Source organism: Rhinatrema bivittatum, chromosome 4 (assembly GCF_901001135.1).
Source record: "Rhinatrema bivittatum chromosome 4, aRhiBiv1.1, whole genome shotgun sequence".
Taxonomy (NCBI): domain Eukaryota; kingdom Metazoa; phylum Chordata; class Amphibia; order Gymnophiona; family Rhinatrematidae; genus Rhinatrema; species Rhinatrema bivittatum.
In genome coordinates this window covers 441,001,858-441,028,038 of record NC_042618.1, presented here as the reverse complement: position 1 = coordinate 441,028,038, position 26,181 = coordinate 441,001,858, and the positions used below count along the sequence as shown (strand labels likewise).

The 26,181-nt window shown below is 41.5% G+C and overlaps 1 protein-coding gene across 5 annotated transcripts in view; it reads right to left on the bottom strand.

Moving 5' to 3' along the window:
* The window catches only part of CDK17 (cyclin dependent kinase 17), a 407,414-nt gene that overhangs the window by 58,184 nt on the left and 323,049 nt on the right, over positions 1–26,181 (bottom strand). For all 5 annotated transcript variants that reach the window (XM_029601560.1, XM_029601556.1, XM_029601558.1 and 2 more), the window contains 3 exons: positions 7,453–7,567; positions 4,258–4,352; positions 2,798–2,860 (listed from right to left, as the gene is read on the bottom strand). In XM_029601560.1, the coding sequence (XP_029457420.1) occupies positions 2,798–2,860; positions 4,258–4,352; positions 7,453–7,567 (273 nt within the window). The remainder of the gene's footprint in view (positions 1–2,797; positions 2,861–4,257; positions 4,353–7,452; positions 7,568–26,181) is intronic.

The following is a 26,181-nucleotide window of genomic DNA, read 5'->3' as shown; positions in this document are numbered from 1 at the left end:
AGTGGAGGCTGGCAACTGCGGCTGTGCCTTTTCTTCTTCCCGCACCTGCCCCCACCCTGGCCCGGAACAGGAAGTGATGAGCAGTGGGGTGCGCGGGAAGAAGAAAAAGCCATGCTGCACGAAAAAGTAGCGGCGGCAGCCCCGAGCAGTAGCGTGGGCCCGAAGCAAATCAGAAGCAGCCAGAAATCGGTACAGGAGACAGCAGAATTAGCCTCCCTTGGCTGATGGGATTCTTCTTTCTTGGCCTGCGGGGGCTAGAGGAGGAGGCTGCTGCAGCTACCATTTGTGCTCGGGGGGCGGCAAAAAATGAGAGAAAGCCAACCAGCCTGTCTGTAAGTGAGAGCATGTATGTGTGATTGAGAGTGTGCATGTGTAACTGTGACTGAGAGCCTGTGTGTAAGTGAGAGCATTTGATTGAGATCATCTATGTAAAGTGTGTGAGAGAGAGCATGTGTGTGATTGAGAGAAACTGGTCAGAGAGGTGATGTGTATATATAGGAGAGACAATGGAAGTGACTGGTCAGGGAGATGACTGGAGAGTGTGTGTGTGTGTGTGTGTGTGTGTGTGTGTGTATGTGAGAGAGAAAGTGATTATGGGAATGAGAAGCCTGTGCATGTGGAGAGAGTTAGCATAGGAGTGAGAAACATGGGTGTGTGTGAGAGACAGCGTGGGAGTGAGAAGCCTGTATATGTAAGACAGAACATGGAAGTGGGAAGTGGGAAGCCTGTGTGTGTGCATGAGAGAGAGAGACTGTTTGGGAAGGTGACTGGTGTGTGTGTGTGTGTGTGTAAGAGAAAGATTAGTCAGGAGATGATTGGTGTGTGAAAGACAGAAACTGGTATGTGAGTGTGACTGGTGTGTGTGTGTGTGCGTGAGAGAGAAAGTGATTATGGGAATGAGAAGCCTGTGCATGTGGCGAGAGTTAGCATAGGAGTAAGAAACCTGGGTGTGTGTGAGTCACAGCATGGGAGAGAGAAGCCTGTATATGTAAGATAGAACATGGAAGTGGGAAGCCTGTGGTGTGTGTGTGTGTGCGTGCATGAGAGAGAGAGACTGATCGGGAAGGTGACTGGTGTATGTAAGAGAAAGATTGGTCGGGAGATGATTGGTGTGAGAAAGACAAACTGGTCATGGGGGTGTAACTGGTATGTGTGTGTGTGAGAGACAGGTCGTGGGCACTAAGGAAGAGGACCATGAGTACAGAGCTTCAGCCACTACTGCTTCTGGTGTGTGCTAATGGCCTGATTGGAAGAGGAGTAGGAGAGCTGCTGGAGGGGGTTAGTAAAGGTGGCTTTTTAAGTTTATTTTTATTGATTGACTGCCATTTTAATTACTGACTATTATGTGATGTGTCTGCTGTTTTGAAATATTTTATTGGTGTTTGGAGAATTTTAAAAATTTTTTTCGGGTTTTAGGATATGTGGTTCCGATATTAGGATCGATGGCGAGTGCTTATGTTTGGAAGACCTATGTGGGTCCAGCATGCTCTGCACTTAAGTGATGGTGCTGAAAGCAGAAAACATCTACTTCTGCAGTGGAAGAAAGAAGACTGAGGACACTCACACAGGGCTGGAGCATGGGAAGACCCGCGCATGCTTAGAAAGATTTCTAAGAGAGCATGTCCAGGCTAGCACTGTTGGATAAATAAATAAAATGTCACCCACTTGTATAGCTGTTTTTGTCTTGCTTGTTCAATGAGAACAAGCGAATAGGCATAGAGAGATGAAGAGATACAAATTTTATACCTCAGGGGTTCAATTGACTGACAATTCAATGACCTAACCAAAAGATTACACCTATACCTTACTTCCCCTTTTCCCCCAGAGGGCTTTCATACATCAACCTCCAATTATTTTTCACAAAATTCCCAAGCTAAACTACAGCTTCTGCCATGTTCACTTTGTTTAGAAAACAAATATTCCATTTCATATTCCTTATATTTCTTTTTAGCATGTAATTGTTCAATGTAAAACATACTCTACTGTTAAACTTGTCTTTCTATAGCATAGACTTTAAGGTGTGAATTCTGCAAGAAATTCATGTCTTGGGGCCCAATTCATTAAATATTTTTCCCTTAAACACAGAATGTGAAAAAAGTCTGAGTTAATCAGGCCCTTAATATGAACACTGAATAAGAATTAAAAATATCAGGACTGAAACCTTGAGTTTCTAATTCAACAAACAATACTGAAGCACAGTGCTTCAGATTTCTGTGCAGGCCAAGTATTAAAAAAAGCTCTACTATGTTTTGTGTATCACTAATAAAACGTAAAGAGAAAACAATCCATTCACTTTGCTTTTGAATAATAAACAGAAAGACCTGCAGAGCTAGCAACTACTATCTGTAGCAAGGGGATAAAATAACCTACAATCCTATGACAATAACAATGGAAGATATCTTCTATGTAAACAGCCCTCAACTGGAAAAGCAAGGTCACTAAAGGGGAATTTTATGATAAAAAGTTACTTGGCCTCATCTGGGATTCTCAAGTGGATTTTTTGTATAAATTAGTTTCTTACTCAAGTAGCTAGGGATCATTCTTTTGCAACTTAGCTCAATTAGATGCTTAGTAATAAGTACAGGGTCTATTTTATTAAGTCTACTTTTAAAGAGTTTTTATATCACCACATGCTATATAAATAAGAAAAACAAAATTTTAGTTTCCTTTACAAAGCCAGATGTGCTATACTTTATTTTTTCTGATTTATATCCCTTAGATGCATTAGATGGGGGAACCATGGTGAAGGACTTCATTTCTGAGAAGCTTTAGCTGCAAGCATTCTGGGAAAACTTACTTTTACATTGTGTATGCTCATGATGTTCCCACAGTCATCCATATACTGTTTCAGGTCCTTGTCCTGACAGAACATAAAAAAATGTTATGAAAGTCATCAAAATATTCTTCACTGCTGTTTTCTTAGTGTTTACATTGATTCTAGGTATAGATTTCATATCATGGAAACAGAATTTAAATTATATTAGATCACAGCTACTAAGTTAATGTTGAGACCTTAGCAAGCCACTGAGCATCGGTATGCTTAACCTCATTCTCTCCTTATTTCTCTCCTTGTCCACATTCCTTTGAATTTCTGGGATCAGCAATGTTAAATTACCTCACACTCACAGAGTCCACTTGGTCCTTACTGGCTGTCTTTTTATAAATGCCAGAGAAACAGACGGCTGATAAGAACCACTTGGGCCACCAAGCCAGCCCATTTATATCTACTGACTTTGCTGGACCCCGCTTCTCTGCTCCATCAGCAACATTATCCTGTGTCTGCCTGAACCTATCAGATCTTGAAAAGTAAGCAGGGTCAGGTCTGCTAAGTACTGGGGTGGTAGACCACCAGGAAAGATCAGGAGCTGTGGGCTGTAGAAGTCAATGGCAAATCACTGCAGCATCTTGCCAAGAAAATCAGTCAAATGATAGGCCACGATCACCAAAATCTGTAAAAACAGATAAAGTACATACTGCTACCACAGAATCTATTTAATCTGGGGTTTTTTCCCTCCCTTATGATACCACTAAGATTCCTCTGAATTCATCTCAAGCATGCTTGAGTTCTGTTGGAAGTCTGTTCCATGTGTGCACCATCCACTCAGTGAAAAAGAATTTTCACCATACACACTGTGTGAATCATTCAGATCTCATTCTATGTAAGATAATTTGTGATGCTGCTCCGATTAGGTTTCAGGGGAATTGCAAAGAAGCTGCTCAAATAATAATCAAAAAAGCTTTGAAGTAAAAATCTTTTCAACGATCCAGAGTACGTATTAGTACTTGCTGTGTGTGCTTTTGAAATATTGAACAGCGCACAGAGTGTTCTTTTGAAAAAATGTATTTTGCATTCCAACTGCTAGCACCATTATGAACAATCCCACTGAGCGCCTACTGTAAGAACCTGCCGAAAACCACAGCTGATAGGCTGACACACAAACACAGCTCCGGAAAAGAACATTCTGTCTTTGGGTAATTCTACCAGCCATATTAATGCTGCAGATGATTTTGTGCATGGGAAAAGAAATTACTATGAGCCTAGTGCAATAAATCTGCATAACACTTCACAGAAAGAACATTGCATGTTACCCCAGCTCCTGTAAAATGTAGTGACATATCATAGCAAATGAATAGCTCAATTTTAAAGAGACACTCTGATGAAATTCACATTTAAATCTCTCTCAAAAAGCAGAATACATATCAGATTTTGCAGCAACGCTGTATTTTTTTTTTTTTTAAGTTGCTTTAAAGGCTTACCAAATACTCAAAGACGAGCGTCAAAGATTTGTCAGTGTGTATGATGTCATGTAATGTAACAATATTTGCATGCTTCAGGTCCTTTAATAATGACACTGTAATAAAGAAAAAAAAAAGCAATCAATGCAAATCTGGGAAGAATCAGCTGATGAAATGCCATAACAAAAGATGCATCTATGCTTTTTGGCTGTTTCATATGGTCTCTGGTATTCCCCAGGAGCACACTTTCCTACATGGACCCTGCCCACAATTAAAGCAGGTGCAAAATCTGCAGGTACTTTTGTACCCACAGACCTTACAGAAGCTAATTCCTTCTACTGCAGACTATTTTTATATGACTTCTGGTTTCCACTCATGCTGGGGACTTGCTAATAAAACTGTTAAAAGTTACACACAATATTTTTAAAAGGTAAACGAGTAAAAAAATACCCAAGAACCTTCAAACTATCTGTCCTCCTGAAAACTGCTCCTTAATTCGGCAACAGCAGAACACCATTCGCTGCCAAGCTACCAGCAGCAAAAGGAAGTCAATAATGGCATTGCAGGTATCTCAGAGACTCCATTAAGCTCCAAGCCTTACCAAATCAAAGGAAGCCGATTATCTGAGCTACTTATTTTGCAAATGGTTAGAAAATGTGAACTTCAAATAATGAACACAGACACCTTCAAGCAAGCTACTTATTTTATATGGCTTCTGGTTTCTATTCGTGCTGGAGACTTGCCAATAAAACTTTTAAAGCTACAGGCAATATTTTTTGCCTACAATATTTATAGTTTACCGCAAACATGTTATCATATAATGCTTGTTTTTATTTGTTCTACCACTTATAGACCCAATTTCAAACCAACCAGATATTAGCAAAAGCAGCAATTCACCCTAAAAAATGTTAAACTGTGGCGATAGATGTGTAGTTAGGGTAGTGCAACTGCACCAGCAAAAATAAAGAAAACAGAGATAAAAAGGTAACGGAGAAAGATGATAGCAAGAAAGATGGAGGCCACAATGCAGGAGAAAGGACTGAAAGAGGTACCAGGTGGGAGAAGAAAGGACAACTGGAGGGGGGAAATACTAATATTTGTCACACCGCCTACTTTTGTACTAGCAGCAGTCAGTGGCTATGGGCAAAGCCCCCTACTTTCTTGCAATAGTTCAGGGGTAGATTCTGCAGCAGGTCTGTGGCACGTTTCTATACATTTTAATCATTTTGCATATTAAATATAAATTTATATCATAATAAAAAATAAAAGATATTTTCTAAACTTGCTTTTAGTGTGTATAATTTATTTTGTTCTTTTGGGAGTGTTATGGTGGGGGATCTTGGGTATGGATGTGGGGGGAGGAGAGAAAGGAGATCTCAGGTATTGGCACAGTTTAGCAGGGAGGATGGGGATGGGGAGAAGAGAAGGATGATCAGGTTAGGAGAAGGAATACTGAGGCTTGGGGATGGGGGAGGAGAAGAGAAGCGAAGATTGGAGATAGGGAGGGAGGTTCTGGGATCTTGGGGGGGGAGGGCAGGTAAATTGTGAGGTGACCCTCTCCCAACGCTTGCTATGCTTCCCCTCACATCCCCACACCATCCATTCTCTCCTAGCTCCTCTTTCACACAATCCCCAGCTCCAGCTTAATTTACATACCCCCTTCCATCTCCTTTCTCTTAACCTCCCCTCACAGCTGGGGGAGGGAGGAGGAAGTTAAATGTGTCATCCAACAGCCTCTGCTCCATACCGACCTGCTTGGCCCCTAGTCTACTACAACAATTCCATGGAAGCCAGCCAATTCCACAGAAAAGGCTGGATTTTGCAGCCCTTCCAGAGTCAGACCAAGTATCCTGACTGTGGGCATAGAGAGCTGTTAAGTAGCAATATACAGGAAGAATTAAAAACAACCCTTAACCTGAAAACCTACACAAGGGTATTTGCTGGCCTAATACCCTGATGGAGGTTTTCAGGTTTTTGACTGCCAGACATTTAATTGGAGGACATGAATTTTATGAGATACTCAGATTTTTTACTGCATTCCTAGTTGAGGCTTAGAAACTACCAAGCAGCAAATAATCACAACTCTAGTCTACCTGCAGAGTCAAACAATTTTCCTCAGTAATTCAGTAGTCTATTGCACCATCTTGCCATTTATAAATAGACTGTAAACATGAACCTTGATTCTACAACCAGCATTTGTTTTTTGGAGAGTACAGAGCAGTTATCTCTCAACTCTGGTCCCAATGACCTTCAAAGCAGGTTTGGTTTACAGGATAATTGCAATGAATATTTTTCTATTTGCAGATTTTGGTTACCCTGAAAAGTAGACTTGTTTGGGAGCATGATGATCGAAGAGAGAAAACCTTTTAAATGACATTTTATAGAATGATTATCACTAGCATGCATCAATAAAGAGAGCTGCTTTCCCTAATTGCAGGATATAGCTCAGCGATATTTATTCACAGGAATGGCTTTGGGCAGATACTGCCCTTAGGCATTGATTCAGTGCTAGTGCTATGCTGCTCCCACCTGTTCTCCAGACAACCTCCAAGCTCTGTGACAGCTCCCTCCCCCAAACCATAGCACAGGGACTATGCTTATGCTCACAGGTCCTGCCTCCACACATGGACGCCCAGAAGGGGCAGGGCCTGCACTCACTACACAGAAATTCGCATCGCTGGGGAAGAGGTCAGGTGGGGAAGAAGAAGGGGCATCTTTGGAGGTCCCAGGGAAGGACTGCAGGGTGGCCATCTCCAAAAATTTAGCTACTCTAGGCACAAGCCTAATACTACTTATATGGAAATCCAGGTTTGCTTCATTTTCCATAATTCTGTTTCTTTCCAAATGTAATTATCCATACATACATATGTACATAGTTTGTTTAGGATGAAAGCAGATTACAGGTCTACCACAGTGTTCTCAATACAGTCACCAAGGGAAGGTAAACCTGGCTCCTGCTGTGCATCTGTAATTAATCCTGAAGCAGTAAAAAAAAAAATCCTTCCATACACCAAATGACATTTGACTTACAATCACTGAATTGGCTCTTTTCCCAATCATCCAATTACATAATCACATCCACCAATATCTATTTTAGTGTTGTACCATAAATATTTCTGCTGAAAAAACATACCAAAACCTCACCACTGAGTAATGTCTTCTTTGTTTTAAACATATAATCAAGACATTTTTTGATAAAACAGGCATTCTCCTTACCTTCTCTGATGGCTGTGCATGGTGCCCCTTCTTCATGTTCCAGTCTGATTTCCTTTAGTGCAACCAGGTTCTCTGTCAATTTACTTCTTCCCTTGTACACAGTAGCATAAGTACCCTTTAGGGACAAAAATAATATTTAGAGAAGAAGGGAAGGAAGAAAGAAAATGACATCTAAAACCTATATTCCAAAAACAAATGAGAAGCTGAAACTGCAATAATATGAGTAATTGCTAAAATCCACATGTGAAAATGATATGCAATAGTCTTTATATAAAAACAAGAAATCACAGTGGGATCTTAGGGGAGGGGAGGGCAGGGAAATCAGGTGGTGTCCCTCTCAATCAACTATAAAATAAAGGAAGATGTGTCAGCTTTTCACCTACACATGGGTCAGTCTGATTCTAGAATGAGACAGCACTGACTAAAGTCATCATCCTCAGAGCAATATTATGGGTTTGTTCAGTTTTTAATGGACAGCCATTTGCATCATTTACGACAATGTTGAGTGCCAAAAAAACACACAACTTAATGGCCTTCAGTAAGAACATAAGAAATTGCCATACTTTGTCACAATGAGGTCCATCAAGCCCAGCATCCTGTTTCCAATGCGGCGACCAGAATGTGGCGACCAGACACGGTACTTTAGGTGCCGTCTTACCATGGAGTGATACAGAGGCAGTATGCCATCCTTAGTTTTCTTCACTGTTCCCTTCCTAATAATTCCTAACATTGTTTGCTTTTTTGACTGTTGCAGCACACTGAGCTGACAATTTCAATGTATTATTTCCTATGATGCCTAGATCTTTTTCCTGGGTGGTAACTTCTAATATGGAACCTAACATCGTGTAACTACAGCAAGGGTTATTTTTCCCCATATGAATCACTTTGCACTTGTCCACATTAAATTTCATCTGCTAGTCTTACAAAATTCTCTTGCAATTTATCACAATCTGCATGTGATTTAACTACTCTGAATAATTTTGTGTCATCTGCAAATTTGATCACCTTACTTGTTGAATCCCTTTCCAGATCATTTATAAATATACTGAAAAGCACCAGTCCAAGTACAGATCCCTAGGCACTCCACTGTTTACCTTTTTCTCCTGAGAAAATTGGCCATTTAATCCTACTGTCTGTTTCCTGTCTTTTAACCAGTTTGCAATCCATGAAAGAAGATAGCCTTCTATGCCATGACTTTTTAGTTTTCTTAGAGGCCTCTCATGAGGGACTTTGTCAAAAGCCTTCTGAAAGTTCAAATGCACGACATTAGTGGTTTACCTTAATCCATGTTTATAATAACCCCTTTAAAAAAAATGTAGCAGATTTAAGAGGTAAGACTTCCCTTGGGTAAATCCTTGCTGGCAATGGTTCATTAAACCATATCCTTCTATATGTTCTGTGATTTTGTCCTTTAGAATAGTTTCCACTATTTTTCCCTGACACTGAAGTCAGGCTCACCAGTCTATAGTTTCCTGGATCACCCCTGGAGAACTTTTTAAATATTGGGGTTACATTGGCCACCCTCCAGTCTTCAGGTACAATGGACGACTTTAATGATAGGTTACAAATTTTTACTAACAAATCTAAAATTTCATCTTTGACTTTTCAGAATCTTGGGGTGTATACCATCCAACCCAGATGATTTGCTACTCTTTAGTTTGTCAATTTGGCCTACTACATTTTCCAGGTTCACCGTGATTTGGTTTAGTTCATCTGCACCATCACCATTGAAAATCATCTCCAGAACTGGTACCTCCCCTACATCCTTCTTAAGAAACACTGAAGTAAAGAATTCATTTTGTCTTTCTGCGATGGCCTTATCTTCCCTAAGAGCCCCTTTAACCCCTTGATCATCTAACAGTTCAACTGACTCCCTCACAGGTTTCCTACTTCAGATATATTTAAAAGTTTTTATTATGAGTTTTTGCCTCTACGGCCAACTTCATTTAAAATTTTCTCTTCGACTGTCTTATCAATGTTTTACATTTAACTTGACAATACTTATGCTTTTTCCCCCATTTTCTTCAGATGGATCCTTCTTCCAATTTTTGAAGGCCATTTTTTGGCTAAAATAGTCTCTTTCACCTCACCTTTTAACCATGCTGGTAATCGTTTGGCCTTCCTACCACCTTTCTTAATACATGGAAAACTTCTGGTTTGTGCGTCTAAGATGGTATTTTTAAACAATGTCCATGTTATATACTTTTAACCTTGGCAGCTGCATCTTTCAGTTTTTTTCTATTTTCATTTTATCAGTTTCCTTTTTGAAAGTTTAGTGTTAGAGCTGTAGATTTACATATTGTTCCCCTTCTAGTTATTAGTTTAAATTTGATCATGTTATGATCACTATTGCCAAGTGGCCCCACCACTGTTACCTCACTCATAAAACTTTCATTCCACTATGAATTAGATCTAAAAAGTTCTCTCTCTCTTGTAGGTTCCTGAACCAATTGCTCCATGAAGCAGTCAATTATTCCATCCAGGAACATTATCTCTCTAGCATGTCCTGATATTACATTCACTTAGTCAATACTAGGTAACTGAAATCTCCCATTATTACTCTACTACCAAATTGGCTTGCTTTCCTGATTTCTCTTAGCATTTCATCATCTGTCTCATCATTTTTGCCAGGTGGATGGCAGAATACTCTTAACCCTACAACCAAGGGAAGCCACAAACCAAACAGGCAAGGCAACTGAACTCAGGTACAGATGTACACCTGGTTTCATCAAGCCATGTTTTTCACGGTAAGGGTCCCACTATTGCAGGGGGAGCACCACAATAGTGGGGACCCTCCCCAGAAAAAAAGATTGGAGCTCTATGGCGTGTTCTTTTGTCTCATGGCCAAACACCATGGGACAAAAGAACATGGAGAGTGTCCCCTTAGGTGGATGGTGGCCCTAACCTCAAGGTACCACAATCTTCTTAAAGGGCCACAATTAAAAAAACAAAAACAAAACAACCCCCCCCCCCCAAAAGCTGTGGCTGAAAGATAAGTTGAACAGGTATCAGGGCTGACCCCTGGTCACCACTCAAGGTGGCTCAGACTCCTCAAAATGAAAAAAAAAGTTTAAAAATCATGTGCTGCAATGGCCCCCCCACCCCTCCAAGGTTGCACATTTAAGTCATTGGGGGTTCAGTGGTAACTCCCCACCCTAACAATGAACTAAAGTCGCTGGGGTACAGTGTATCTTTCCTGCACCATTCTCCTTCACCCCCCAAAAGGCAAGAAATAAATCATTGGTGGTTCAGGGCCCCCATTCCCCTGCACCCTCCAAACCTTTCAAAAGGCTCAAGGGTGTGGAAAGGTTCAGGGGTGGGGAGAAGGTGCCTGGGGGGGGGGAGGGGGGAGGGGGAAGGGCCTGAACCACCAATGATTTGCTTCACATCTTTGAGGGGGAGGATACACTAAGCATCAACAATTTTATTCCTAGGCCCTTTAAATGTGACACAAGATTTTCAGGACCCATATTAGGGTCCTGGGGCTCCCGTATCACATTTAATGCTTTCCCAAGAGGTGGTGTTATTTTATTGTAGTTGACCATTTTCTCGGTTGGCCACGATAAAATTTTAGCATCAAATTGCCTATTAATGATCTTTTGCATGCATTTGCATTATTCATGTATGCAAATAGCATGCAAAGACAACCACTGTATTAGGGAGTCACCTGGGCGAGGATATTCATATTGCATACATTGCATGACATCACTGCAATAGTGCTCTATCACATGATATATGCTGCTTAACCAACATTAGAACACTACCATGGCTTAATGCATCATCCAGTTAAGATTGCGAGCCCTCTGGGGTCAGGGAAATACCTACAGTACCTAATGTAATCTGCTTTTAAGTGTCTGAAAGGTGGAATATAAATCAAATACATAAAATAAATACCTTCTCGACCAGAGGACTAGAGTTAATGCCAAGAGGTACACGGGCAAGGCAAGGAGTAATTTTCCACTACAGCTGCATGCGATTTTTTTTTTTTTTACTGAGAGGTTGTTGGAAGAATTTAGTGCTGCCTACCTGGTAGCTTTTGCTAGTACCAAATTAACAAGAAATATAACACGCCCCCTCATGTCAAACCTAAGCAAAAAAAAAAAAAGGGAGGGGGACTAGAAATTACCATTTAAATTGTTAGAATGTGATAAGCGGGGGCGGTGGGTAGAGGAGGAAGAGGAGAAGGAAGGGAAGAAGCTGTGCTGGATAATGCAAGGTAGATCAGCACCAGCTGCTACCACAAACTCCAGAGATATTGAAGCAGTGCTGGAAAACATTTCAATATTTTTAAATTTGAGAAACACGTAGGTACTGCAAAATAGTTTGGCAAATCTAGGAAAACAAGTTTTATTGTAAAGGGATGCTAAAAGAAAAGATTGTTAAATATTTTAATATCAAATTCACGTGTCAAAAAAAAAAAGATCCTGCTGTCAACACAAAGGATCTTCAGTAGTGACAGCTGTCATTTCTTCGCCATGTTAGGAGGAGAAAAATATGATTCTCTGCATCTAGAACTAGAGACTAATAGGGAGTGCATCAATTAAACTTTTGGTTCATTTCACGACTATTTGCGCCATTCGTGAGCAATGCTTATTTTAAAAGGTGTAAATTACGCGCGTATATATGCGGGATCAAGTTAAAATGAAAGGGGCGGAGCTAGGGCATGTGGGGGTGATTCAGGGCATGCCTAACAATTATAAGCGTCAATCTGTATTTTAAATTTGGCGGCCGTAGCACGTGGTGGCTTGTTAGCCGTGTATATTTACTGCTGCTCCTGTTGAGGTGTAAGACTGTTGTCATCACGTTTTTCAGGAAAAACTGTAGTACTGAGACATTGCTGGTTTCTGTGACATACTTTATTAGGGAATCAGACAAGGGACTGGCTGTCCTTATCTATTTAGATATCTTAGCTGCATTTGATACAATTAGTTATCAAATATTACTTGAGAGAATGTCATCAATTGGCATAGTGGGCAAGTAATTAAATGATTTAGATACTTTCTTACTGAAAGAACAGAGGGTGCAAGTGCACAGTTAGAGCTCGGCTTGGTACACTTTGAACTCTGCTGTTCCTCAGTTTTCGTTTTTTTGCCTATTTAACATTTATTTGCGACTCCTTTGTTTGCTCCTGGAGTTCCATGAAGTATCATTTAAAATGTATGCCAATGACATCCAGTTGACATTTACAGTTAAACAAGATACCGGTTTGGAAATAGAAAAGGCTCAAAAATGTATATATAACTGAACTGGTAGAAATAATCTCATTTTAAATCCTGAAAAAGATGCAATGCTTTCTAGAATTGTTCAAGCTAGTAGCATATGCTATAAGGCAGTGGGGTTCTCAACCCTGTCCTGGGGACCCCCCCACAGCCAGTCGGGTTTTCAGGATATCCACAATGAATATGCATGAGAGAAAATTTGCATACACTGCCTCCATAACATGCAAATTTTCTCTCATGCATATTCATTGTGGATATCCTGAAAACCCGACTTGCTGGGGGGGGGGGGCGTCCCCAGGACAGGGTTGAGAACCACTGCTATAAGGTGAATTTTAAAAGCCCTACACCAGCAGATATACGCATCAGGGTTCCCTACTGCATAATTTTACTTCAGCTATGGATGTCGTGCAAGTTTTAAAATAAAACTTACACGACGGGATATGAAGGGTCGGGGCTAACAGGGTAAAAGGGAGGAAGGTTAATTAGGGGGTTAGGAATTTGGAAGCCTTTATCTGGGCAAACTGGGAATGGACTGGGGAACTGGTAATTGCATCAGCACGCGTATTTAATAAAATCCCCCCACTTATGCAGCTGAGTCGGCATTTGCGTGCAGAAGTGTGCATCCATACAAAATTGCATGCACATGTATGTGCATACCGCCGATTTTAAAACATGTGTGCATATACATATGTTACAAAATGGCTGCATTCACGCTGAGCTGGCATAAGCATGTATGATAGAGGTCTTTAAGATCATGAGAGATCTTGAATGAGTAGATGTGACTCGGTTATTTACACTTTCGAATAATAGAAGGACTAGGAGGCATTCCATGAAGTTAGCAAATAGCACATTTAAGACTAATCGAAGAAAATTCTTTTTCACTCAACGCACAATAAAGCTCTGGAATTTGTTGCCAGAGGATGTGGTTGGTGCAGTTAGTGTAGCTGGGTTCAAAAAAGGTTTGGATAAGTTCTTGGAGAAGAAGTCCATTAACGGCTATTAATCAAGTTTACTTAGGGAATAGCCACTGCTATTAATTGCATCAGTAGCATGGGATCTTCTTAGTGTTTGGTTAATTGCCAGGTTCTTGTGGCCTGGTTTGGCCTCTGTTGGAAACAGGATGCTGGGCTTGATGGACCCTTGGTCTGACCCAGCATGGCAATTTCTTATGTTCTTATTCTTAAATGGAACTCCAGTAATTTTTAAAGATTCTTTAAGGAACTTAGGTTTTTATTTTGATGAACAGTTGACTTTTAAACCCAAATCCACAAAGTATTAAGATCAGGATTTTAGAAATTAAAATTGTTGAGACATGTAAAGAATGTGTATATCTATATATTTTTTAAATTGGATTTTTACAGGAAATATACCAAACAAACTGGAAACACAAGTGCAATGGTTATCCATAACAAACATCACAGAAACATTAAGAGAGCACTGTGACAACACAACTTTATCATTATCCCTCCTTCATCTAACCCTTCCCCCCTCCCACTCTTATCTTACCCAGTAGAAAGGTGTTAACATATTATAGAGTTAGAAGAGCAGAATACCTGAGCCAGAGCAAGGACCAATCCCCAAACCATCATTGTGGATGCAATATAGGAGAAAAATAGGAAGTCCCCAGTAACCAATCTCCAATGTGTCTTAACATGCAGGCGAGGTTATTTGTTTGAAGATCAGGGCAATTCAAGCCTCCTTATGGAAGAGGTTTGCACAAGTGCTTCAAGAACAGCCTGGCTTTTTTTCCTTTCCAAATAAACTGCCTAATAGCTATTAACCTCTGCCAGATCTGTCCTCTTTAGCCTAATAGGTAACATCTGTAATAGGTATAACCATTTTGGTATTTCCATCATCTTTAGTAACTGAATCCTACCGCTCAGGGAAAGGGGGGGACATGGCCATTGCTTTAAATATGCCTTCATTTTCGGAAGCATCGGGCCTACATTATCTGTGTATAAATTTATGTGTATAAATTTCTATTGGTACCTTAATTCCTAGATATTTCATATCTGTACTAACCCACTTAAGCGGGAATTGAGACCCCCAGCTGACCCTGAGATTGCCATAAACTTCCATGGTCCCAGACTTATCCCTTTTTATTTTTAGTTCCGAAAATTGTCCAAAAAAACCTGATGGTCCAAGCTCTTTGGCAGCGAGTTAAAAGGGTTTCTTAAGAAAATTAAGACATTTGCAAACGCTATTTTAAAGGAGGTATCATTAACTTCCAGACTGTTAATAGAACTATTCTCACTGATTTTCCGTAACAGATCTATGGATAACAAATAGAGTAAGGGGGATAGGGGACACCATTGACGTACACCCCTGTGAATAGAAAAGGCTAGGGATTTCCCACCATTGGCCAGTATGTGCGATGTCGAAATGTCATATAGAAGAGATATACTCTTAATGATGCCTTGAAAACCTTGAGAACTGAAAAGAGATAAGGCCAGGACACTCGATCAAAAGCTTTTTCCGAATCGAAACTCACTGCTATGGTTAGGACAAAGTGACATTTGCAGTAGGCTACTGTTGTAATCAAGTTAGTAATGTGTGTCCCAGCAGTTCGGTCCTTTACGAACCTCACCTGATTGAGAGAGATGATAGATGGGAAAACTAAACAACCTATCAGCTAAACTTTTGTCATAAATTTTCAAGTCATAATTTAATAAGGAGATTGGTCAGTATGAGGATGGTTGTGTGGGATCCTTCCCAGACTTTGCCAAAACTGTTATATATGCCTTTTGAAATCTTTGGGAAATACTTCTTTGGCTAGAGCATCTGGACCTGTAATATTTTGTAATAATCATATGAGAACCCATCTGTTCCTGGGGCTTTGCCTTGTTTACTTGTTCTAAAAGTATTCAGAATCTCAAAATATTGAATTGGTCTGTTTAAAAATGTCAATTGTTGTTCAGTAACCTGTGGGACAGTTTCTGGAAGAAAGAATCTTCCTCATCTGTGCCCCTGGTTCTGGCAGAGTGTAAGGTTTCACAGAAACGTCTTAAGGTCTCATAGATGGCTGGCCATGAAATAGGCCACATGCCTTGACGGGTCCCCAATTTGTCTATATATGTTTTGCCTTGTCTAACCATCACCACATTAGCGAGAAGATTGCCTGCCTTATTCCCATATATGAAAAATGTGTGCTCAGAATACTGGAGCACCCTTTGCGCCCTCTAGTGTAAACAAGCCTGCAGACTGGCAAGGGTGGAATTATATTCTAACTTGGTCTCTGCTGATAAATGCCGAATCATTTTTTCTTTAGCCAATTTCAATTTAGATTCTAAGTGCAGGATCATTCCATTCAGGCATTTGTTTCTGCTTTTCAAATATGAGATTTTCTCTCCACGCAGTATAACTTTACCAGAATAGACTCGGGGCAAAAGCATGTTGGGCATTATGAGCTGCAAACTACTCCCATTTGGATCCTAAAAATAGCTGAAAATCTTTGTCATGCCTCAGAAAGGACGTGAATCTCCATAAACATTCCCCCCTTTCAGTGTCTTCTAATCTAATATCTATCCAAACAGGGGCATGATCCTAGACACTGGCTATGCCAACTGCTGCAGCATTTGGTATGTGGAAATAACTGAGGGGTTTTTTCTCATTGTCTGGGCCACATGTGAGAGCCATACCTTCTGGGGAACATTTGTTTTTCAGCACCCTGAGATTATCATGGATTGGGGGAGCAAGCACATACACACCCACCCCTAACTTTTGCTGCCCTGTACAAACAATTACTGTGCTCGCCCCTCCTCATTCTGCTTTTTTTTTTTTTTTTTTAACATTTAATATGGTTTTCTTTTTCTAAACAGGGCTAGTGCAAGGGTATTAGGCACCCTAAGCAAATCTTACAGCTTTGTACCTGGCCTTCCTCCCCACCACAGCCCTCTGTATACACAATTTAAGATTATGCATTTATAATAAAAGACTTTACATGAAAAAGGACACTCAAAGTACAGTTGTTTAAAGTAAAAGTATCACAAAAGTGTGTATATATTTATATGCATTGCTGTGGTGTTGACCAGAAAACCCTGCACAAGAGCTAAAAAGACACTTGGAACACATATGGTATCATGACTATTTTTTTTTAACTGTTTATTTAAACCACACAGAACAAAAATATGAGCAATACAACATACTGCTTAGCATTGTTAACTTTCACAATGAAGACCAGCATCCCAAAACATAGCAAAACTCCATTATGAGGAGAGACTGTATAACTTCAACTCATTATACTGAAGAGCGTTCCCTCCATTCCCAGTAAGGCCCCCAGTCTCTATAAGTGTCTGCTTTATCTTTTAACTGGAATGCAAGCTTTTCCATCCAAGCAATTTCTGTGACCTTGCTTCGCCAACAGTGAAGAAAAGGAATCTGCTTCCACATCTGAGCCACCATCAAACGTGCTGCTTGAAGGAGATGTCCCACCAATCTTTGATGATTTTGCATGCTGAAATGGTTTGGCCAGCGCCCCAACAAATATAATGCTGGATGAGGCTCTAATTGAGAACATATAGCTGATATACAGGCTGTAACGCCTGCCCAGAAAGCCTGTAACTTCGACACCCCCACTACATATGGAAATATGTTCCTACTTGCCTGCACCCCCTTCAACACTCTGTCCCATAGAAGAAAAAAAAAAGTGCGCAGTACAGTCTGTAGGCCAGCTTAAAGAGAAACTCTTGCCCTTTACAACAAATTGTAATTCTACAAGTGTATTTCCAAATAGACTTCCACTCCCTATTGTCCCAGGCTTCGTTCAAACTTAGAATACATATCCAGCACAGCTCGCTGCTTCAACGGCAGGGAGAATGAAGAAAAGAGGATCACATCTTCTATAGTACTATCTTTATATTATTGTATTATTGAATACATATTTTACTGTGCGTATTATTTTTATTATTGTATGTATATCCTCCTTTCTTCCAAGTTCTGTTGACACCCCTCTCCAAGTTTCTATGTACCCTGTTCCATGTACTGCGTTTAAGTTCCTTGTAAACAGATATGATGTTCCTACGAATACCGGTATATAAAAGCTTTTAAATAAATAAATACATACAGTCCATCGTTCTATCAGACAAGAAGATCTGAACCCCCTAGTTTGTTCCTAAAAGAAATATAAAGGACTGAAAACAAATGACGGGCCTGGAAGTACAACATACCACCCCCTCTACACCCACACATTCCTCAGATATCAAATGAATTGAGATAGAATAAGTAATATCTCTGCATAATTGCAGGTAAAGATAGAGAGTGGTAGAAGGGATATCTAAGGTGCCCATCAGCTCTGTAAAAGACCATAATCTACCATCCTCCACCAGCTGACCCAAATACTTCTATCCAGCTGTTGCCCAATGTTCCATGTTTGGGGAAAATGGGCATTGAGAGACTTGCAGGTTATATAACGAAGAAGTCATATAGGATTTGAAACCCCCTTGAACGACTAGAGCAGAGCCTCCCAAACATTTAGCCAATGTGACCCCATGTTAGCACTTGAAAATTCACATGACCCCAGAGGACGACCAAAACAAATCATCAAGGCTGGGGTCCCCCTCTAACAATTACTCCACTCTCACCGCACTCCAGTTGATCCTCTTGCTCACCCTCTACCCTTTCTAAATCCTCTTCTCCTCCAGGGGAACCCCTTTTACATTCTTTCCACCCCACCCCCTTCTCAGCCCTTTTCCTATCTTTCCGCTGATCCTCTCTCACCCCCAGCCCCTTCTTATTTATTTATTTTATTTAGAGTTTTTCTATACCGGCATTCATTGATTTTCTATTATCCTCCCTCTCACATTCCCTCCTTCCTCTCATCCCCATCACTCCTCTGTCACCTCCTCCTCTCCAATCCTTCTCATATTCCCCCAGTTGATCTCCCAACCTCCCAGCTCTTCTCTTACATCCAGTCAATCTTCTTTCATTTCCTCTTTCACACCCTCCACAGCCAATCCCTCTCCAAACTATGCAACCTGCAAACCGTTCCTGCAACTGAACCCCCCCCTTCTCTAAACCTCTCCCTGGGTCCAGAGCAGTGGCAACATTTTCCTTTGGGCACCGGGCTAAAGATGGATGCCAACTAGTGAGACTAGAGAGCAGGCTAATGAAGGGGCAACATTTTCCTCTTGGGCAGATTCAGTAGTACGTGAGAACAGAGAAGTCTAGGCAATCTTTACCCGCTTGTGCACTCGGTCCTCCCCTTCCCCACTTCATTCCCAAGCCAGACAGCGAGCTGCAAGCAGCAGCAATAGCATTAGAAATGAAAATCTGTAGCAGCCCCAATCCCTGCTTCCTGTTACCACAGAAATTCATGCAAAGGCAGGCTACTGCAGGGCTTGTGAGTGCATACTGCCTCGCAGGCCTCATGTTGCCTTCCACTATTAAAGCTGCTGCTTCCGGTACCTGAAGGGTGCTGCCATTTGAGGCACTTAGGATCCCAATTGAAAGCTTTGTGATCCCATTTGGGGTCCCGACCCACAGTTTGGGAAGCCCTGGACTAGAGTGTGCTGAACCACCTGCCATATTCTTAGAGTATGGAAGATAATCTTATGGTCCCAATACCACTGAAATTCAGGGAGTCCCAACACTCCTACATCCCTGTGTTTAACCATTGTTATGTACTTTAATCTGGCTGGCCTGCCCTGCCATATAAAACTGGCCACCACACCTCTCAATTGCCGAAACGTCCACAAAGAAATATCACAGGGCAAGTGCATAAATGGCTAAATTAAGCGAGGCAATATGACCATTTTTTTTAATCAAATTGACTATCAGTGAAATAGGAAGGTGAATCCAGCTAGCCAAATCTCTGTTATTCTTAGCAAACAAGGGAACATAATTGTCTTGGTATTTTTTTTTTAGCAAAATCCCTGGGTATCCAGAGGCCTAAGTATTTGAATTGTGTACGCCACAAGAAACATTTCCGCCCCCCTAGCCCTCTCGTTACTTACTCCCACGAACAAAATTTGACTTATTGAAATCCAGAAAGAGAACCATAAAGTTCCAATAAATGATGCAACGTGGTCACCGAACTACTTACTTTTGTTAAACAAAAAAGTGCATCAGCATACAGGGAAATCGTTTGAGATATGCCCCCCAGCATAAATCCCTCTATATGGTCTGAATGCCATACCACTTGCACAAGGGGTTCTATCACTAGGGCAAACAAAAGGGCTGACAGGGACAACCGTCTCATCCCTCTCTCTTTACTGACCTGTTCAAACAGTTTCCCCCTCGTGAACACTCGAGCCCATGGATTAGTATATAGTGCACGTATTCAAACCACCAAGGCTTCAGGGAACCTGAAATGCCACAGCACAGCAAACATAAAAGAACAGGCCACCCTGTCAAATGCCTTACTGCATCCATTGACAGAATCGCCCCCTGCAGTTTCTTTTTTGATGCCATCAGCAGAATATTAAACAACAGTCAGGTATTGTTGGTTGACAAACGACCCTTTATAAAGCCAGTGTGATCTGAGTGAACAAGATCGGGCATAAGATATTCTATTCGAAGCTGCAGGATTTTAGCCAGTAGTTTCACATCTTCATTAATTAATGAACTAGGCCTATATGATGTGCAGTCCAAAGGATCCTTAGGGTTTATGTATCAAAATGATGATGGCCTCAGTCAAAGAGCCCACCCACACTCTGGGCATTCTTAAATAATTAAATAATTTGCACAATTGAGGAGCCACCAGATCCATAAATTTTTTATAAAATTCTATGGAAAACCCATCGGGTCCTGGGTTTTTCCCCCCAGCCAGTGTTTTCAGGGCCCGGCATACTTCCTCTTCCCTTACAGGGGCAGTTAAAATATCCACATCCTGTATCGGGATTATTTTAATGCATGTTAGGTTTGGGCTTGATCATCAGAAAGCCATGAGCAAATTAAATTTCAATTACAATATAATAAACCTCCCATTCCAAAACAGCGCTAACATTATGCCAGGCTCTAAAACACCAACTTCTATTAGGAAAACAGAACAAGCCAAGCTGCTATAAATCCCTACACAGAACTGGCACATTAGCAGAATACTTAATCTTTGTCACAATGCAGAATACAGACCCTCACCAAATACATAATAAAGTGACTAAAGTAGACAAAAACTGAACTAGAAACCACAAGTCAGACTCTGTATGTAGTGTATCAATGGAAAAAAACAAATATCATCATTCCTCAGAAAAATCAAACAAAATCAAGAAATATAAAGCATCAATCGTGATAGTAAAAGCATACCAATAATTAGTATTTCAAAAACACTGATGAACAGAACATCCAACAATTAAAACTTTTTTTTAAATTTCCCAAACACCAATAAAATATTTTAAATCAAACACCCAATTAATTAAAATCATTAAATTAAAAAAAAAAAAAAAAGACTTATTCTTCATGCCTGGGAACTTTTAAATTCTGGTCAATCTGGGATTGTCATGGATTAGTGGGAGGGGAAGGGAGCTGCACAAACTTTCTCCTCTCTCATATACACACGTTTATCCTCATATTCACACAGATAAACAGAAATGCTCTTTCAAAACTCACACATGCATGGCTCCTTCCCTCTCTCTCAGGCGCGCGCGCACACACACACACACACACAGGCTTTCCTGTTAGGCGTAGAAACACTGGCTCCCTCTCTCTCAGGCACATAAAGGCTCCCTCCCTTTTTCTCAAGCAAACACATACATACATGCTGGCTCCTTCTCACTCTGGCACACATGGACACTCACACTGGCTCCCTCCCTCTGTCAAGCACACATACAAGTGGCTCCTCCTCTCTCATACACGCATGTTTACACACACACTTCCTCTCAGGCACACATGCTTACACACACACACACACCCCTCTCTAGCAGGTGTGCAGGACTGATACCCTGCCAACACGGGGCCTCCTTTAGTTGGGCCACTGAGCATGACGAGATCCCCCGGCAGCTGTGGTGCCTCCTCTATTTTGGACTCCGGACAGGACGCAATCCCTCAGTGGTGGCAGGGCCTCCTCCATTTTAGTCGCCAGGCAGAATGGGATCCCCCCAGCAGCCGGGAGCTCTTCCAGTTGAGCTGCTGGGCAGGATGGCATATCTTGGCAGCCAGGGCCTCTTCCAGTTGGGCCGTTGGGTGGGGGTGAGATCACCTGGCAGCCACAGGGTTACCAATTCCGCTGGAAAATAAAACCCCCCTCCTGCCTGATATGCCACTGCCCGGAGTTTTCTGATGCTGGCCCGGAGACCCAGCAATTCTGACTGTCCCTTATCACCTTAAAAAGCTTTTCATACTTAATCTTCTATATTTAAGAGCAGGTGAATTTGTTGATGTGTGATATTTTCACTTTGAAATCTTTTGTGTATATTCCAGTGATAGATTACAGTTAGGCGTTCTTTGTCATCTGATAGATAAGCAATTTTGCTTACCGTAAACGGTGTTTCCGTAAATAGCAGGATGAATTAGCCATGCTGTCTGGGAAGCTTCGCAATCCCGAGTAGGTGGAGTTTCCCCCTAGCTGATCACAGAGTTTTTGACTCTGTGCGTCTTCGCGGTAGTGTTCCCGCACGGTTCCTTCACCTTGTCAGTTTCTTTGTAGCCAAGCGAGAGGTAAGTCAAGAAGGTATGTCTGTCTCTGTGTGACTATGTAGGGAGGAGGGAGGGAACAACACATGGCTAATTCATCCTATCTATGGAAACACCATTTACGGTAAGCAAACTTGCTTTTTCCCGTCGATAGCAGGGCTGAATTAGCCATGCTGTCTGGGAGTCCCAAGATCCCGGGTTGTGTTCTTGTATATTCATTGTTTGGAGGTTTGGACATCAACCCTTGAAGTGGTAGACAGTCTCATGTTCCTTTTAGTGATGATAAGACTGCTGTGCCTAGTGCCGCATCAGAGGTCGTTTGCTGTTGGAGGCAATAATGCGATGTGAAGGTATGAATGGACGACCATGTTGCCGCTTTGTAAATATCAATTAAGGGAACTTTGTTCAAATGGGCAATTGATGCTGTGGTGACGCGGATTTGGTGTGCCTGGGGCTTTGTGAGTAGTATAATGGAACGTTTATTGTAGCAAAAAAGTATGCATTGTGATAACCAACTGGCTATGGTCCTTTTTGAGACTGGTTGTCCAGGATCATTCGGGTTAAAGGAAAAACAGTTGAGATGGCCTCGAAGTTGACCGAGTCCTTTTCTTATAGAAAGCTAATGCTCTTTTACAGTCCAATGTGTGTAAAGGTTTTTCACATTCATTAGTATGTGGTTTTGGCATAAAAATAGGTAGAGTTATGGTTTGATTAAGATGAAAAAATGTTACCATCTTAGGTAGAAAGGAAGGGTGAGGACAAAGGGTCACCTTGTCATGGTAGAATTCTAGATAAGGGGATTAGTGAACCAAGACTTGTAGTTCGCTGACTCTCCTTGCAGAAGTTATGGCAATGAGAAAGACTGTCTTCCATGTCATATATTTGATGTGGCTAGAGTCTAATGGTTCGAAAGGTGGAAGCATTAGTTGTTCCAGTACTATATTTAAATCCCATGGAGTTGGAGGTTTAGTCAAGCCCAGCATCACTGTTGAAAACAGGATGCTGGGCTTGATGGACCCTTGGTCTGACCCATTATGGCATGTTCTTATGTTCTTATTCCTTTCATGAATCTAGAAATCAACGGATGGTTAGACATTGGAAGGTTATTAAAAGGTTCATGAAAAGCTGCTATAGCACTGATATGGATTCATACCGAAGTGGTGGCTAATCCTGCTTCATAGAGTGTGTGCAGATATTGTAGTAACTGAGTGGCAGTGGATGAGAAAGGGTTTGTGTTCTATGGAGTACACCAGTCCAAGTACAGCTGCCACTTTCCTTTGTAGTTACGTCTGGTTGAAGGTTTACGTGACGCAATAAGAATATCCTCTAGTTGAGAAGATAAACCTAAGGGAGTTAGTATTTGCCTTTCAATCTCCATGCTGTGAGATGAAGGGATTGGTTCATGGGGTGAAGTAAAGAGCCCCCTTCCTGTGTCAGAAGATGTGGAAGATTTTGTAGCGTTATTGGTGGATGAATGGAAAGTTTCACGAGGTACGCGTACCAGGGCTGTCTCGGCCACGCCGGGGCTATTAAAATCATGTCTGATACATCTTGGATGCATTTCTGAATCGTTCGAGATATGAGTGGAAAGGGTGGATAGGCGCACATCAAGCCTGGTGTCCATGGAATGAGAAAAGCATCGGTGGGAATCCTTTGATTACTGGGGTAAATTGAGCAAAAGGTTTGGACTTGTCTGTTTGCTTCCATGACAAAGAGGTCCATTATGGGAAAGCCCCATTGTTTGAAGATGTTTTGTGCCACCTCTGGATATAAGGTCCATTCGTGTGGATGAAAAATCCAACTGAGATAGTCTGCTGTTACATTGTCCAGACCTGGAAGATATGCTGCTTGAATTGATACTCGGGCTTTTATTGTCCAATGTAGAATTTGTGTTGCTTCCTGACAGAGTCCAGGAACCGGACCCTCCCTTCCTTGTTTATGTAAAACATGGCTACCTGGTTGTCTGTATATACCATGAGGCTTGATCCCCTTATCTGATCCGAGAACGTTTGAAGTACCATCCAAATGGCTCGTAGTTCTAGGAGATTGATCTGGTATGTAGATTGCTGAGGGGTCCACAGACCCTGAGTTTTCAGTTCGCCCAGATGTGCCCCCCAACCCTTGTTGGAGGAATCTGTGGTCAGAGTTATCTGATGAGGTGGTAAACGGAATGGAGCTCCCGAGGAAAGGTTTTTGGGAAGGAGCCCCCATCGAATGTCCTCTTTTATTGCATTTGTAATCTGAATTCTGGTGCTGAGTGGTTGTATGAATTGAGACCACTGAGTCTTTAAACCCCATTGTAAGCGGCACATGTGAAGTCTGGTGTGAGGAACCACATAGATTGCTGCCGCCATTTGACACAGAAGTTGGAGAACCTGGCGTGCAGATGTCCGGTTTCTGTGAAGCAGGTTGTGTGCCAATGATTGTATGTTCTGCATCCTGTCTGGAGGAAGGTACACTCTCTGTTCCACCGTATTTATGAGAGCACCTATGAACTGAAGTAGTTGAGTAGGTTGTAGGTGAGACTTCTCGAAATCGATAAGAAATCCCAACCTCTGAAAGCATTCGATCGTGCGTAATGTATGATCTTTCACTGTAAACTGATCCGATGCTACTATTAACCAGTCGTTCAGATAAGGAAAAATTTGGATCTAAAGTTTCCTTAGGTGAGCCACCACCACTGCTAGACATTTGGTGAATACCCTTAGGGGCTGAAGATAGGCCAAACGGGAGAACCTTGTATTGGTAATGTATATTCCGAACTTGGAAACATAGGTAACACCAAGAAGGCGGGTGAATTGGTATAAGGGAATATGCATCCTTCAGGTCGATGGAACATAGCCAATCATTGTGCTGAATCAGCAGTAGGATATTTTTGAGAGAAGTCATTTTGAATTTCTCTCTCTGTATGTTTTGTTGAGTAGTCTGAGATCTAGAATGGGTCGTAGGCCTCCTGACTTCTTTGGAATGAGGAAATATTGGGAATAAAACCCTTGGTGATGTTGATGAAAAGGGATGATCTGTACAGATTGTTGAACTTGTAGGTTGTTCAATTCCGCTGTGAGGGAAGTGGACTGGGATTGTACCATCCTCTTCGGAGGAATATGAGGAAGAGAAGGAGTGGATTGAAAATTTAGAGAGTAACCATTTTTTATAATGTTGAGTACCCACTGATCTGATGTGATGGATTCCCAATTGTGGAGAAAAAATTGAAGGCGTCCTTCCTATACTGGTAGTGGTGGTAGCTGTATTTATTTCAAAAAGAGGAAGCCTGTTTTTGTTGAGGAGCCGGCGTTTGCTTTAATTGCCTTTGTTGTCTGGCATGACCCCTAGAACTTGATGGAGCTGTGTTTCTTGGTGGGAATATGGTTGAGGCCTGTACTGTGAATATGGCCTATCTTATGGTCTTGAGTAATAACGGCAATGGCAAGGATAAAATGGATGTTGCGATTTTTGAGACTCTGCAGGAGTGGTGAGAGAAAGTACAGCTGCACTTTGTTCCTTCAAATGGGAGAACTATGTCTCCAAATTTATCTCCAAAGAGATTGTCACCCGTGCATGGGATATCTACTAGCTTCTCATGTACATGAGGGCGAATTGCGCTGGCTCTGAGCCAAGCCATACGTCTGGCCGCTATAGCCGAAGCAGACGCTCTTGCTGAAGATTCAAAAGACTCGTAAATAGAGCGTAGTAAATGCCTGAGGCCTTCTTCAATATCTAAGAAAGATTGGGGAAGTGTAGTGTCCTCCGATAGACATAGTGGATGCAGCTTTTGGAGTGATTCGAAGAGGTACTGCGTAGTGTAGAACTGATGATGTATTTTGTTTGTAAGCATGGAGGAGTAATACATCTTCTTCCCAAAGTCATCCAGACATTTATTCTCTCGGCCCGGTGGTGTGTTCGAATGCAATTTATTATGTTTAGCTTTGGATATGGCTGATTCTAC